This window comes from Pan troglodytes, chromosome 3, assembly GCF_028858775.2.
Source record: "Pan troglodytes isolate AG18354 chromosome 3, NHGRI_mPanTro3-v2.0_pri, whole genome shotgun sequence".
Classification (NCBI taxonomy): domain Eukaryota; kingdom Metazoa; phylum Chordata; class Mammalia; order Primates; family Hominidae; genus Pan; species Pan troglodytes.
This window is the reverse complement of record NC_072401.2, coordinates 158,873,258-158,890,328: the sequence shown is the minus strand read 5'-3', so window position 1 is coordinate 158,890,328 and position 17,071 is coordinate 158,873,258. Positions and strand designations below refer to the sequence as shown.

The 17,071-nt window shown below is 36.5% G+C and overlaps 1 protein-coding gene across 4 annotated transcripts in view; it reads right to left on the bottom strand.

Moving 5' to 3' along the window:
* The window catches only part of GLRB (glycine receptor beta), a 97,525-nt gene extending 84,988 nt beyond the window's left edge, over positions 1–12,537 (bottom strand). For 3 of the 4 annotated variants that reach the window (XM_016952446.4, XM_517504.8, XM_003310540.7), the window contains exons 1-2: positions 12,389–12,537; positions 10,542–10,692 (exon numbers count right to left, since the gene is read on the bottom strand). In XM_016952446.4, the coding sequence (XP_016807935.1) occupies positions 10,542–10,663 (122 nt within the window). In that variant the 5' untranslated portion in view covers positions 10,664–10,692; positions 12,389–12,537. Of the gene's footprint in view, positions 1–10,541; positions 10,693–12,028; positions 12,165–12,388 lie in introns of those variants that run through there. The other variant, XM_016952447.4, reaches the window with a different exon arrangement.
* Positions 12,538–17,071: the final 4,534 nt, after the last annotated feature.

Sequence of the window (17,071 nt, the reverse complement as noted above, 5' to 3'; positions counted from 1 at the left end):
GCTAAATCAAGAGAAAAGGAGAAAAGGAAGGATGATGCCTCAGGTAGCTTTAGAATGAAAATCAAGAAAGACCGAGGGGATTCCCATCCAAGGACTTGTATTCTTTTCCTTTAAAATAAAAGTTAAAATGTTATGCTGACACTGAAAGGAACAAGATAAAAGACAGAAACAATGTGGAGAGAGAAATTTAGAGCCTCTGAGGGGTAAGGAAAAGAATTTGGAACCAAAATGAAGACTTAGCCAAGACTAGATCAAAATAAATCAACCAAGATTCTAGATCACTGAAAACATCTACATTTGTACCATTAAGTCGAAAATATTATAGAGATTCCAGACACATACAAGTAGAATGTATAGAGAATATTAAAGAATGTTGCAATAAGACCTTTAGATTATTTTGTCAGCCATGCCCATGGTATCACTGAGAGTTAAACATGATACAAAGAACACCACACATCCACTCATTAATAGGTAAGCCTTTTGTATTAGGTTATTCTCAGCAATCAGCCCAGGAGCAGTAAACTCCTACTATTGTTTTCTTATACGAAGAGTAATAAATGTCAGATGTCTCAAGGTACCCAACATATTTTATTAGCAATTTAATAAGTGCTTCACTGTTATTCCAATCAGAGCCCTAAAAATATTATTTCATATTTACATCATTTCTCAGAGGAACCATTTGTATGTACATAAATTTGAATAATTGGCTTCATGAATTCTAAGTGTAAATTTCCATAAAATACCCATGGTAAAGGAATTCATTTATAAAGGGACCTCAGCTCTCTTTAGCAGAGCAATGATATGTCTATTTCAGGTAGTAGCATAAGGAAAATATAGGAGACTTTTGCAAATATACCTTTTTTTACTGTATTACAGAAATTATTTGCCTCCACAAGAAAAAAAAAAGGATACATTTCAGTAAGTCGATTCCTTAATCTGTGAAAATTTGGTAGGCTAAGAATGCAGACAATTCACCTTCCTCATACCTTACTCTTCTACTTTGGAGTTCAGTTAAATACCTATGTTTTGATAAATCAACTCTGAAATTAGATTTCCTTTGGAGTTAACTTCCCCAAGAAATAGAATTTTGTGTATTCTTCTTCCACTGGTCAGGCTTGAATGGTTAAAAATTGGGGAACAAAAAGCACCAACAAAACACTAAAATAGTTAACCCTGATTATAAAGTTACCAAAGCAATCGTAAACAAAACCGCATTGTATCATAAAAGATATGGCTGCCATAAATTAATGAATGAATAAAATTAGGAGATTATTGAGATCAAACTTTTCACTATACAAATGAGAAAACTGAGACTCAGATAGATTAAGTAACTTATTGAAAGTTACACAGCCAATTAGCAAAAGTGCTAAAGGAGATACAGTGGTGTTCTTTCTGCTATCTTATTATACAAGGTCTTTGCCATCATGATTTAGTAGACGTACAAAGTAAATTTTAAACAATATATGTTTTATCTCTAAACATCTAAATACAGTCCCAGTGAACCACTATCCCATCAAAAAATTAATTTAGGATTTGTCTATATCATCAGCTATCCATTTAATTTTCTTTGAACTAGCAAGCATAAATGGAGCTCTTATGCAAACAATTTTGAAGTAGGGCAGGATATAAAAGTATATATAACCATTTCATCTCAAGTACTTAAAATGTAGTTATAGAGTTAAAACTACACAATAGAGTCCAACTAGAAAATAAAAGACATCACTGCATAAAGAACTAATTCTAATCAAGTGTCAAAACATCAAGTATGCACAGAAAGGATTCTGAAATATCAAGAACAGGGAGTTTAATTTCAGTTTTAATCATAGGCCCATGAGATCTTGGGCATAAAAAGAAGTTCTAAATACTTTTAACTTCCCATTGATGTTATTTGGGTCGTGTCCCTACCCAAGCTATGTTCAGTCACTCCAGCAACAAAGAAGCTCCTAAGGAAACCCATTTTCTCTTTGGACAGTTCTATATTTTCCTTTAATTGAACTTATCTTCCTCTGTTTCTCTCTTTGGTCTTAATTCTATAACTTGGAGTCATACAAAGAAAGTCTAGTTATTTTATATGACAACATCTCAAATAGAAGGTAATTTCTATTTTTCAGAGAAAATAATGCACAATAGAATTAATCGAACAACACAACAGACTTTTACATTCGTGCAAATACTGATCAAGATTCTCCAAACAAACTCACATGTAATTCTAACTCTCATAAATTATGGCAACCAGAATTCAACATAATGCTTCAGGTAATATACTCACCATGAGATTAATACTTTTTTATTTCTAAACATTGTATTTCTATCAATATCCAAGACATCAAAGCATTAGTAAGCCACAAGACTATTAATTCAGATTAATCATATTCTCAACTAAAACTTATTTTAAATGTTTTCTAAAGCAAAGTAATATCTAAGATGAGCTCTGAGGGACTAGTAAAGCCTAGATATATTAAGCAAGAAGTTGTCATTCCAAACATAAACATGTCCAAGCATACATAATAGCAAGGGAAGATTAGGAACAATGGCAGATAAGCCTTCCCAAAATAGGCGAGTAGGCTTGGGTATGGCTGATACCTGTAACGCGAAGTCTTTGGGAGACCAAGGCGGGAGGACCACTTGACACCAGGAGTTTGAGGTTGCAATGAGCTATGGTCACACCACTGAACTCCAGCCTGGGCAACAGAGTAAGATCCTGTCTCTAAAAACATACATTCATATATACATACCTACACACATAATATAAGAGAGTTGTTTCACATAAATTTAGAAATATAAGTTAGGGAGCCCCTTGAAAATCAAGGTAAGAAGTATGTACTGGAGTTCAAGAACCATCCGGTAGTAAGATATTGTGAGTTTTTAAACATAAGAATAACAAGATGAAAATACAGGCCAGGCACAGTGACTCACGCCTGTAATTCCAACACATTGGGAGGCCGAGGTGGGTGGATCACGAGGTCAGGAGATCGAGACCATCCTGGCTAACACAGTGAAACCCCATCTCTACTAAAAACACAAAAAAATTGGCAGGGTGTGGTGGCACGCACCTGTAGTCCCAGCTACTCGGGAGGCTGAGGCAGGAGAATCACTTGAACCCAGGAGGCGGAGGTTGCAGTGAGGCGAGATCATGCCATTGCACTCCAGCCTGGCTAACAGAGCGAGATTCCATCTCCAAAAAAAAGATGAAAATACAGATGGCATGTTAAGATGGATAATAATGATAGAAAAGCTAGGGTGAATAACTAGGAAGATATAGTAACACATACGTTAAAAATAATGGTGGCTGGGCATGGTGGCTCATGCCTGGAATCTCTGTACTTTAGGAGGCCAAGGCAGGAGGATTGCTGGAGGCCAAGAGTTGGAGGCGGCAGTTAGCTATGATCACAACACCACACTCCAGCCTGGATGACAGAATTAGATCCTGTCTCCAAAAAGGAAAATAAAATAATGGTAAGAGCAGATGTAGTGAAAAAAAAATTGAACATGGCAGACATAGGAGATCATTTTAAGAGAATGTTAGGTTCCATTTAACCTTCATGCCTAGGTAACTGGAATAATAAGGATGCTGATTTCCTTTTGGAAAAAGAAGATCAATTCAATTGATTGCAAAATAACAGCATGCCATTAAAATTGTTCAATAAGTAATAAGAAAATACATAACTAAACATCAGTGAAAAATTCAATCTAGATATGTAACAGTGATAACAGGCAATTTTCAATAGTATCCATTTTATAGATTATCCATATCCTTTTCCAATCAGCCTTTCATCTTTTGGCCAATGTCTTTGTCTTGAATATTTCCACTAGGAAGTAAGAAACTGGAATTATACTAAAATCTATTTCATCTCTTAATGAATAGAAGATAAAGGAGACAAAACAGTCAGAATAGGAAGATGGCTAATATAATACCCAAGCAGCATATAGTGGCATTGAATAATCAATGAATAATCAACAGTAACCTACCCTTCTTAGTACATACAGACTGAAGTATGAAAATGCTATCATTCAATGGTACAATCTCTCTCTGAAGGAGACAAAAAAAATCATAACGGCATCAAACCATTTACATATGCACACACAATTTTTAGTTTATGAAAAAACTAACAAAGAAATCACATTTTCTCAACACACACACAGAACAAGAATAAAAATTAAAAGTTATTTATGTAATTATTTTAAAGCTAGAGTTCCAACAGCTTGAAGGAAAGATAATTTAGAAGGTAGGATAATAAATGCTAACACTGCTGTAAATAATAGCAGCCCTCAACACTTAAGGACTTGTTATTAAGCTTCCCAGACCTAAGATACAAGTATGGGCCAAAATGGGAGAAAAGAGGTGAGATTTCCAATGCAACTTTCAAACATATTAGTTTCACTTACTGTAAGCTATTAAATGTTTGAAATTCAAACAGTCTTCAACAAAAGATAGAAGTTTCCCTAATGGTAGTGGCAAAAATATGTAGTATGTGACAAGGAGTTGTATAGCTTGGCCAAATTCACTATTAAAAAGTGCTTATTATGTCGGCTATGAGCAAAAATAGAAATGGCAAACAATATTCAGTTTTATTTTTAATTGAGGGAGTTCTGGTTTTTTAATTACTGTTATTCAATAAAAAAATCTGAAAGTTTATTTTAGGATGTTCTAGTTTCATATATGATGTACCTACAAATATAAATCCATAAAACTATGCCTTATAAATTATGGCAGGCATTTATTAGATCATTATATTTGTTATCCTGTTCATTTGTTATCCTGATCATTATTTCTTGAAAATTATAGTAGCTTGACATATTTCTTCTTACTATTACACCTAAGGTCAGAAAAGAGAAAAGTTTTTCTGGGTTTGAAAGAAGTGTTTTAAAAAATATTATTCATGAAATTTCAAACCTTAAAAATAAGATTTTAAAATCCTTATTATTAACACACCACCAACATACATTTATCTTATGTACTAGAGCTTTCTAAGTCAATTCCCCTGAAATAAAGACATACTTAAATAAACAGATCAAGATAAAATTTTTAAAACATAATTCTCTGTGGGTTACTTTGCTATTAGATAATGATAAAGCTGTAATCAAATACAATGTATTAGAACCACTGAATCTTAAAAATTGCAAAAGGTGAAATCACGTTATATCAGTCTCTGGTCTAACCGCCTGTGTAATGCTCAATCTTTCTCTAAAATATGCCCACCAAGTAATTATCCCACGTGCCTGCGTATCTCCACTTATCATGAACTTCACTACCTCCCTTCCTAATCAATTACATCTAGGCAGAACTCATCGAAAGTTCTTAACTTGGAGCCAAAAATATCCCTCCCCGTAGCTTCTATTCATTAGTACTGCTTTTAATTATTGGTGCCAAGCAACAAAATCTACTTTCTCATCACCATCACAGTTTTTAAAACTTTGGAGACAATTTTCAAGTATCTCAGTTCCTTCAGCTCTTCCTAATATGATATGATTTTAATTACTTCTACTATTCTTATTTCTCTCTCCTGAAAATATTTCTGCACTAGCACAGAGCAGAAATCTCTGTAAACCTTGCTTTAAATACTTCTAAAAAGTAATACACTTAACATAAAATTATCAAAATAGTTTTACTATTAAAATAGTTCTTATTTTACTAATTTTATGTTAAGAATATGTTAATTTTAAGAATGTCTTTCTTAAAATATTAAATTGTATGTATGTGTGTATATATACATATATAAAACACTATTCATTTGTCTGATAATTATTATGTAATATTTTTCCCAAATGTGCTCTGCTAAGCTATGTTTTTCCTCATCCTGTACTTACCCAAGTGGCTTCTAGACCAAAGTGCAATTTATTCTTCAACAGTGTTAGACCTATCTCATTTAGCCCTTCAAGATCAGATTGGATCCTAATTCTGTCTCACATATTCACTACATATCTGAATATCACAGAGCCCCAGTTTGGATTTTTTCTCTGTGTAGTTTTATTTCAGTCATTGACAAATAATTGACTATGATGAGGCCAAAACCGAACCAGGTAACATAATCCAGGGTGAAGGTGTTCCACTAATTACCTAGCTGCTAACTCACCTAGGTATCCTTATATTGAGACCATATTTCTAAATTTTCCACAGGGATCATATCAGTCAATTTCAGGTAACTTAACAAAATCCAGATGTAATGACTTAATAAGAGATAGTCAAAGATCTTTAGGTTTTTATTCACTTCATTAAATAAATTTTTATTATATGTATATTTTGTGCCAGGAGCTATGTTGCTTGCTGGTGATTAAGGTAATCAAGACACTGCTCTCATGGAGTTTACAATCTAGTGGAGAAAGCAGACAATTACAATAGATAATTATCATACTGTATTATGTATGAGTGGCAATTGGGGAACTGTGGGGGCACAGAATGTGATTATCTAAATCCTCAGGATTAGGAAAGGTTTCCCAAAGAAGACAATAGGGTTTGAGTCTGAGTTAAGTTTGAGGTCATTATGAAACAATCAGATTAAAATGTTGGATGTATGGGTGTGGTGCTCTTCAAAGAGGTACGGGCTGTATATACAGACATAGAAATCAACAGTAAGTGGTAGTTACAGCCATGAATTTGGATGAGACCCACGGACACAGGCTAACTAAAAAGAAGAAAAACATTGGCATTTCAGGGAAAGGGAAGAACACTTGCAGAGATGTGAAAGAGCACGGGTATATGAGAGTTGATGTGTGTGAGGCTTAGGCAGAGGCAGGGGTCGGGATGGGGAAGATACTGCTGGAGGTATCAGAGGCTAGTTCATCAGGAACCTTGTGTGTGGAGCCAAGACATTTCCACCTTATCCAGAACACTATGGTGTCCTTTAAAGTGTTCTCAATATTGACATGACCTGACTGGACTCAAGACACTATTGGGAAAATACACGGTAAGGTCAATGTGGCATATAAATTAATGGAGGAAGATAAGATGCAGGAAAGCTGAAAAGGAGTCAATGAAGAGGGTGGGAAGGAGTAGCTAAGGCAATGTCCCACATGGGAATGAAAATGTAAGACGTATTCCAGTGATAGTAATTGATGAGTTCTGGTGACTACTGAATTTGAGAAGCTAAGGTAGAAAGAGATGGTCTAAGGTGATCCCCAGGATTGTAGTATGAATGAAAAGGTGGAAATGGTGTCATCTGGTGAGAAGAGGAGTTCACCACTCTTAATACAGTGATTATTCATTGTATTATTCACATGATTCTGAGTTCAGGTTTTATCATTTCAAGTTAAATTTGAGTTTCATGACGGGACGGTCAAGTTGAAATGGTGGATGTATGGGTGTGGCACTCTTTAGAGAGATCTGAGCTGTACATAAAGACTTAGGAGTTAACAGTGAGTAGATGGTAACTACAACCATGGATTTCTACAAAATCACTCAGGTAGAATGAAAAATCAGAGGAAAGACCAAAAGATTAAAGGCAATGTCAAATGTAAGCTGTAAAATAAAAAGGTAACTGTCCAAGGACTTATCTGAAATATTTTTATTAATTTAAAATGTATTTCTTATTTGTTAACACATATTAAATTTCTAAAGTTTTTGGAAGCAAATTTATCAGATACTTTGTCAATCTGGTACTAGTGCTTCACTTACATATCAAAAAAACAACAGGTTAGAAAAAAGAAACAGCAAAGAGGCCAAGAAAAGTTTATGATCTGACTCAAGCTCAGCATCAATATTAAATCCTAGAATATCAAGGAACTCAAGTCCTTTATTTCTCCTACATTTTAAAACATGTTTCCTCTATTTACAGTCTTGAGGGGAAATGTTGTTATAACAGTAAAACTGGAAGATTTCACTCTGGATTGCTGCACGTGAACTGCTTATGTCTATGCACACACATTGCTTCATCCACTCTACTCAAAAAAAAAAAAAAAGTATAAACAAATGAAAACATCACTGGGCAAGAATTTTACCATCCTGAGGAGTATTAGGGTAGTCTGTACTTGATTTCTGGGTTTTGTAATTTTCAATATTCCTCTTAGTCAAGATGTTTAATAAATAAGCAACTTACACAGGCTAAGCAAACTGGATCATTCTCTGAGATACACACAATTTGCATATTCTTTCACAGCCCCTTATTATAGCTCAAATTCTTAATCAAGGCATCTGAAAGAAATTTGATATGATAGATCCAATCATAGTCAGGGACAACCCTAGTCTTCTAAAGTTCTTAAGTCAGTGATAATCAGAATTCTTAATAAAATGCTCAAATGAAAAATATACAACTCTAACTCTCCAAGGTACATCCACTTTTTAACAAGCCAGACTTCCAGCAGCATCACATCACAACTGTTAATAAAGCTTGATCTAGTCTCATAATTATTTTTAAAAAACGCATAATGTAAAAATTCAAAGATAAAATTTCAATTAATTACTCAACATATCTAAAATATTGAGATGTGGGCTTAACAGGTATATGTTGGGTCTTCCACTTGAAGATGTCATATTCATCAGAAGAGAACTCTTATTGTTATACTCTTTATCTACTAAATTTAACTTTGAAAATCTGTCTTAAATAACTATACACACCATAAGTATATACAGTCTACACATAAGGCTATTTAATAATGTAGTTGTGAAAAGAGAATGTCCTCTAAAATACTCTCGTAATATATATGGTAGTTATAAGATTTGCTGTTGCCATCTTCAGAATAATTTGATTATGACATTTGATGTAGGATGGGGGGTGGGTGTACTGGGAGAACAGGAGCCTTGTCAGCTTGCTCAGATAGAGAAACCCAAGATGGCTTGATTCCATACATAGAATTACAGTGACTATATGCCATAGATAACAGTTTGTGTTAATGTCCCAACATTCATCAAAGAAAAGGTAATAGAAAGAATATCTAAAACACAAAGAAGTGTCCTTTCGCTTAGGAATACTAAGGCCTGACAATGTCCAGTTCCCTAAAATGCTAATCTCCAGCTTGTGGCACAAAAACAGTAACAGTGAAGAGTTGAGATGGTTGTAGATTGTGGTTATTCCTGAACCTGCCTCCATTGTTCCCAGCTGATATCCAGCTGGGCAGATGGCCAAGGAGGGACACACAAACATAATTCAGGGCCATTGTGTCATATACCCAGAAATTTGGCCCTGACATCAGAATATGCTGCAGCACTAGAATAAGCAGAACTATTAAGGATGAAAATCAGGAAATATCCCTTCACATGGAGCTGAATTTAATGCTAGACATTACGTGGATCATGATACTCTCTCCAGAATTTTACTCTCACAAATTCATACAAACACCTATTACAAAATACCAATTCTAGTGTCCTTTCTTTACAAAATATACTTCCCAAAATGTACCTCATCTCTTACGGAACATCTGTAAAACCATAATAATCTCTATTTAAATAATGATGATGCTGGAATAAAATGTTATCTATGATCAATATTACATTTGAGAAATATTAATTGAAGATGACCTGTAATAGAAAATTAACTTTTATTCCAAATCACTGCATATATTGCATTATTACCTAAAAGCACGTTATATTTTGAGAAAGTTGTTTACTTATATACTGTACAATTGCTCTATTTTACTTTCATTGACCAGTAATGTTAATCTTTCCTATTAAAAAAAAGACTTGGCCAGGTGCGGTGAACCACGCCTGTAATCCCAGCACTTTGGGAGGCCAAGGCGAGCAGATCACCCAGGGTCAGGAGTTGGAGAACAGACAGGTCAACATGGTGAAACCCTGTCTCTACTAAAAAATACAAAAATTAGCTGGGCGTGGTGGTGGGCACCTGTAATCCCAGCTACTTGGGAGGCTGAGGCAGGAGAATTGCTTGAACCCGGGAGGTAGAGGTTGCAGTGAGTAGATATTGTGCCACTGCACTCCAGCCTGGGTGACAGAAAGAGACTTCATCTAAAAAAAATAAACAAGACTCCACACCACAAAACTTTGTCTTTTGTGGGGGGTGTGTTGGATTTAGAATTTGTGTTTTCAAGTAATTTCAAATTTAATGACCTGCTTTCTACAAAATATCCTAATCTCCTAATATAACCTATTTACAATTACTAAATTAGAAAATTGATCTATCATATGAATTTCCTTTTGCCATGCATACATATGAACTGACCTTAAGATCACAGTTACCTATCTGACTTTTAAATAAAATATTATTAAATATTTTAGGGTTTTTTTTAAAAAAAACTTTTTGAACTGGTATTTGCTCAAAACACAGTATATCAGTATCCAATTAAAGTTGCACAGCACATTTAGCATAAGAAAAAAATAGTGACTTTTTCTACTTTTGTAAACAGTGTATAAAAATTATATAAACCCATGGCATGATTTAAAAAAAGAAAACTATAAAACCACCTTGAACATCGGGAATTAATTCTTACATTCTAAACCTCTCTTCACCCTATCATTTTCTGTCTCTGTAACAGATGGATATATATTCCGATATGAAAAGTTTTGTTGATGTGTGTCTTCATAAACCACCTTACTTTTATAAAACACGCAATAACATTTCTCCATATAAGAATATAAGACATGAAGAACATACGATGGGCATAGATACTGCTTCTTTTTCCCCTTCCCTTTCTTTGAAGACTTTTCCTTAGAATAGGCTTCTTCCACCCACAAGGAAATTAAAATTAAAAAGGCAGTTGTCAATAAAAACTTCATCTTGAAAACTTAAATTTCAGAAGATCGATCTACAAGAGAGAACAAGAAAATGTTTACATTTATGAAGTAAATGATAACTATATGACTGTCCCTTTAAACAGTATAAGCATTACTACCCAAAGGGCAAGTACATGTGTACATCAAATCCTCATTGCTCAGTCCTATGTGGTAATACTTCACAACATATTTAGTATTTTTTATATAGTAGTTGTAAAGACTTTTTTATATAGCAGTAAAAGTCAGTTTAAATAACGGCACATAGAAAACAAGACCGCCAATGAGATATAATAGGTTACTGTATAACATTTCTGATTCTATAGCTACACAAAATTATAAATTGATATTGAATTGCACAGTATATCAAAAATATGTTCAGAAAGATATCTGGAAGCATGGTTTAACACAGCGTTAAAATGATTATCTTCGGCTAGTACTTTGGAAGTATCTTTTTCTTTTTAAATTTTTATATTGTTTGAAGTTCTTATGTATATTTTTTCAAAAATAATGTATTTTAAAGAAAAAGAAATTCTAAGTATTAAAAAAGACAGATAAAAGAAAAAATTAATATCAAAGAGTTCCACATTCAAAATTCATTGCTTTTTTATTTAAACACATTACATTGGCAAGCTACCTTTTTGCCCCAAAAAGGTGCCTCTTAAGTTAGCTTTAAAGCTTTCTTACTTATTTGCTACTAACATTTGTCATCAAAAAGATTACTTCAGAAATTCTACAACAAGAAATAAAACAAGTGTTGTTACATTTTTTTCAAATTATCGTCCTAGCCATATTTTAATAACATTTTCATGCTCAAATCAGAATCATATTCTTGCCAGAGATTCTGATAAATAAAAGATAATTAAGCCTCTACCTACACTAGAGAAGTTCAAACTCTTCTGCAACCTTCATTTCCAAACCATAAATTGTTTCTCTTTCATTGTTTTCCGCAGAGTAAAAGACCTGTCATATTCTTCAACGCTAACTTAATTCCCATCTCATCCTCAGAAATTTGCTTCTCCTTATGTCATGTTTTTCATCTCTCCCCCCCACCCCAGGATTCTTCCCCCCATATTTATCTTTTACACACACTCCAGGCAAGCCAGAGGGGCTTCTCCCTGGGTACTTTAAATTGAAGACAACAGAGGGGGCTCATCAGACCAACAGCAACAACACAAGGTTCTCCTCTGGCAACTTCACAGCATTGGACGCTCCCTTCCCCCATCCGACAGCGGCACCTGCTTCCAGACACCTTGCCCACAGCAGCAGGTACTGCTCCCACTTTCACATCCTTGCCCCCACAAAAAGGAGGGCCGAGCCCCCCTAACGCTTCGAAAAACAGAGAAATTCAACACTCTGCTCTGTCCTCACCCCCAATCTTTCAAGGGGGACAGCTGCATTGACTGGAGGATCCTCATAAACAAAACAACGCAAGGAGCCCTCCTGGCCAACCTTGCGTTCCCTAACTACCCCGGCCCTCTGCATCCCTCCACCCGGAGCGTCTCCGCGGGCGCCACCGCAGCGGGGACCCGGCTGCCGCTGCCAGGCGCCCCGCGCCCCTCTCCCGCGCAGGGCAGCGCGCGTCCTCCCCTGCACGCCGCAGTGCTCCTCGCGCTCCGCCGCCCCGGGCTTGACCCGCTGTTTCCGCAAAGGCGTCTATTCCTGTCCTCAGACCACCGTCGCCGCCCCAACCCGCGTCCCCTCCTCCTAAGTGGAGCTCCTGGCACTTACCCGGAGGCGCCCCTGCCCACAATCGCCGGGCGAGATCGTGGAGGCTCCGGGCCCAGGTGGCAGTGGCTGCTAGGGGTGCAGCGGGCGCCGAGCGGGGGCAGCTGCGTCCCAGCCGCCCGCGCCACCGCCGAGCTCGGCTGACGCGCCTGCTCGGGCCGCGGAGCCTGCGCCGTGGCGCGCCGCGGTCGGGGCCGCAGCGGGGACAGCGCGGGCCGCGGGGGAACCTGGCGACCGCGGGCGGGGAAGGGAAGAGGTGTCCCGACAGAGCAACGTCACGGCATCGTCCCCTTCAGGCATTGGAGGGGTTACCGAGCAGAAATGTGTACCCCCCTCACTCCTTAGGGGACTAAAGGAGTTGGGGACGACGGGCGGGAATGATAGTGTCGGTACAAAAAGAAAAAACCTTTCAAGGAGCTGGGATTGCTTGAGGTCAGCTTTTGACCACTAGCAACAAACAACAACAGAGCAACAAATGACCTTCTTGGGTCAAAGCGAACAAAACACATTTTCTGTCATTTCACCATTTGCCTGGAACCCAGACATCCAGCTTAATCTCCGGGTCTTCCAATTTCTAAAAGCCTGAACTTTCTGAGCAAGCTTAAATTGGTCAAAATTACTGACAATATAGTCATACAGGTAATACTATGTTTAACATCTGTTACATAATTAACATGTGTACAGAACTTGACAGTTGCAAAACACCTTTCACTCGCCTTATCTCATGTGGCCCTCACCACATTCCTGGGCAAGTTTTGTCATTCTTCCCCTTCTGTAGATGAAGAATCTGAAACTCAGTTATATTAAGAGATTTACTTAGAGTTACAGATCTTGAAAGAAATTTACCAGAGATTCAAAGTTAGTGATTTTTGCATATCTGAACCAGATAGGGTCTCTGCCTTATAAGAGCAAAATACTGTTGTCCTCATCCTTGTGAAGAAGTAGCCCTTACTTGGATATGCAGCCCTTAGATAACAGATAAGGCTATCCTATTACCTCTTGAATGTATGCCTGATTGATTTTTTTAATTGTTATTTTTTAAGCAACAGGAGCTCACTTTGTTGCCCAGGCTGGAGTGCAGAGGCACAATCATCGCTCACCGCAGTCTTGAACTGGGCAATCAAGAGATCCTCTTGTCTTGGTCTCCCTAGTAGAGTAGCTGGAACAACAGACACAGGCCATTGTGCTCCACTAATTATTATTATTATTTTTTAAGAGACAGCATTTCTGGCTTTGTTGTCCAGGATGGTCTCCAACTCTGGCCTGAAGCCATCCGCCTGCCTTAGCCTCCCAAGCTGGGGGGATTACAGGCTTGAGCCACCCCACCCCACTGCACCAGGTCCTGATGGAGTTTTTTTATTTAAAAAGCATTGTCTCAAGTGAGCATCACTTAGCATTGTATTGTGGACCCACAGATGTATCCACTAATAAATTTTTCCACCCACAGCATATGGAGGAAAGGAACATTTCCTGCATATAACCGTGTTCCATAAGCTTCATGAGATATTCTGCTGCCTAAGAGTAGTGATCATTAATAAGTGATCGTTACCTTATTTACATTACAAAATGATCATTATTCAAAGAGCTGTACTGTTTGGAGACCCCCCCACCAAAGTGGATCAGGATATAACTTTGGATTTTAATGCTTTATTAGAGAGAACTATATTGATAATATACGTTTCATAAGATATAACTTTTGGTGAATAGGTCATATGAACAATGATAAAGGAATTAGTTTTCATGCAACCAGGGGAGTTTAGAAGTTGGCGAAAACCTTACACTTAGTTTTCAATTAATCAAGAAATTATTAAGAGTTTAGAATAATAGGAATTCCGATTCCTGTAATAAAATGAACATCTTTTATTTACAAACTCTAATGTCCACATTTGGAAGAACTATGCTGAAAATACCTACAATTGACTTGCTCACCTTCCCTAGTATTGTTTCTGTGCCATCCATGGATGTTATATTGGAGAATTAGGTTATTCAGAAGAAAAGCAAGTCCAGCAGGTTGGATGGGTTTGTGGGGTTTTTGCCCAAACGTTAAGAAATATAGTTGATGCCCTAAAAGCACTTCTTCTAGCCTGTAAAATGGTCAAGTTCAGAATTTTGAAAATTTTTTCTATGAAAGTGATCTGCTTACCTATATTTCTATAACTTTTATATCATAGTGTGAAAAGGGATGCTTCTAAATAACGTCATGAAATAACCTATTTTCCCCAATTCTGTCAAGTGTTGATCTACTTTTCTCTATTTATTTCTATCAATATTCACTCCTTTAGTAACTTCATCTGGTCACAAGGTTTTAAACACCATGTTGATAGCTCCCATATGTACTTCTCCTGACTAGACATCTCTCCAGAACTCCAGACTCATCTATCTAACTGCCTTTTCAACATCTCAACTTGTGTATTTGATAAACATGTCAAACTCAGTGTGTCCCAAACTGAGCTGTTGTTCTCCCTAAAATCTGCCCCACATTCAGCCTTCTCCTTCTCAGTTCACGGCAACCTCATCCTTAGGGTTGGTCAGGCTAAAAATCATGAAGTTGTTCTTGATTCCTCTCTTTTTCTCACACCTCACAACCAAATCTCTGAGGAAATCCTGTTTACTCTCAAATGACAACAGGAATTCAGCTACTTCTTATGATTTTTACTGCAGCCAACCTAGACTCAGTGACCTTCATCTCTACATTAGATTACTATAATAGCACTTTAGCTACTCACCCTGCCTCTATCATTGTCCTCTCCCACCCTTGAGTAATCTCAAAACAGTAGCCAGTGTGATCCCTTTAAAACATGTCACAGGTCATATTATGTCATTCCTCAGCTCAACACCCAGCAATTACTCCCCATTTTATAAACCAAAGTGTTTACAATGGTCTACAAACCTTCAATTGTTATGCATCTCCTCCCCCTAACTCTGACTTCTTCTCTCCTAATGGCTCGCTCTCTTTCAGCCCTGCTGATCTTGCTGCTTCTCCAACATGCCAAAGCCAGGTATGGTCCCATCTTAGGTTATTGGCTCCTCTGTCTAAAATGCTTTCCCCCCAGACCACCACATGACTGACTCCCTCATATCTTCAACATCAACCCAGATGTCACCGTCTCACAGAGATTTATCCAATGTTATTTAAAAGTGCAAACCCTCTCCCATCCAAAGATTTCCAATCCCCCTTTGCCTGCTTTTCTTTTTGTTTTCATAGTACTTATTACCTCCCAACTCATCATACAATATACTTACAGTTTGTGGCCTCTGTTTCCTTGCTAAAGTGTAGGCTTCATGAAGGCAGAGATTTGTATCTATTTTTGTCCATTGATGATGCCCACACACCTAGAATACTGTTGAATGAATGTGTAAATCTTGGCCTCATTTATTAATTTCTTCAAATTTCATGTTTCTTTATTAGCAAAATGAAAATGACAATGCATAATTTGCAGGATTGTTCCAAGAAATAAACAGGTTAATTGACGTTAAAAATCTGCTGCAGAGAAGAAAAGTCACAAAGAATTACCCTCCCCTATTTTTGCTTGTTTTTATTTGCTTAATGGAATGATAGAATTTTGTTGTGGCTGTTTTTTTTTTTTTAATTATTTTTAATTTTTGTGGGTACATGCATTTTTCGCTTACTGGGACCCTGTTATCCATTTCTTTCTTGTACGTCTACACTGAAAACATTTTGTAGGCCTACATCTAAACACTAAAAACCTTCTAACCTTCTTTTCTTTCTTTTTTCTTTTTTTTTTCTTTTTGAAACAGGGTCTGGCTCTGTCGCCCCGGTTGGAGTACAGTGGCATGATCTTGATTCACTGCAACCTCCTACTCTCATGCTCAAGCAAACTTCCTACCTCAGCCTCCTGGGTAGCTAAGGACTCTATTTTCTATGCATCCATCTTCACCTGACCTATAATATATTTATTTTATTTGACTTGATAATAAAACCTAAATACAGCCCTAAATATCTTCTGTTATACTAAGAAATCAAACTTTGGATACAGAGAGAGTATTCTCACCAAATCATTTTTTGTGTGTGACATAAGTACTCATCACTGTTGCCATTGCCTAAATAGCCTTACAACATGGTTTAAAGATATAAATTATTTTTTTCTGTATTCTCTCTACATGAGTCATACTTCCTCTTTAATGACAGCCTGCACTCTAATAGTCATTCATGAAATTTTTCATCAAACTTCCAGTCCATTTACCACTATAATGATCAGATATTTTCAATAAAAGTATGTCCAGCTGTTTTAGATATGGTTCTCCTCCAAATCATCATCTTTAAACATTTATCAAAATAGATAATGGGAGAATAAATATAAATAAAGAGAAAATTACAGCAGAAGATGATGAGAATAGTGGGACAGTAATTCAGCATCTTGCAAACACTGTTCATAAAACTTAAAAGACAGTAAAACTTACATTAGGAAATGTTGATGTGTAGCCAGTCTTATTAGAATAATAAAAACATTATTTGATATTTGATAAAATCACTTCCATATGTTTTCTTCAAATAGCATATTATCCTTAAAATGTTCTGCAATCTCTTATTTTTAAACTAACTTTTAAACAATAATAGCCATCTTTCATTGATTACCTATTAATTGCAAAAAAATTTTCTACATTATGGTTTTAAAACTTCAAAATTTACTTGCAAGTTATTTTCATATCCATATTTTTGATGAG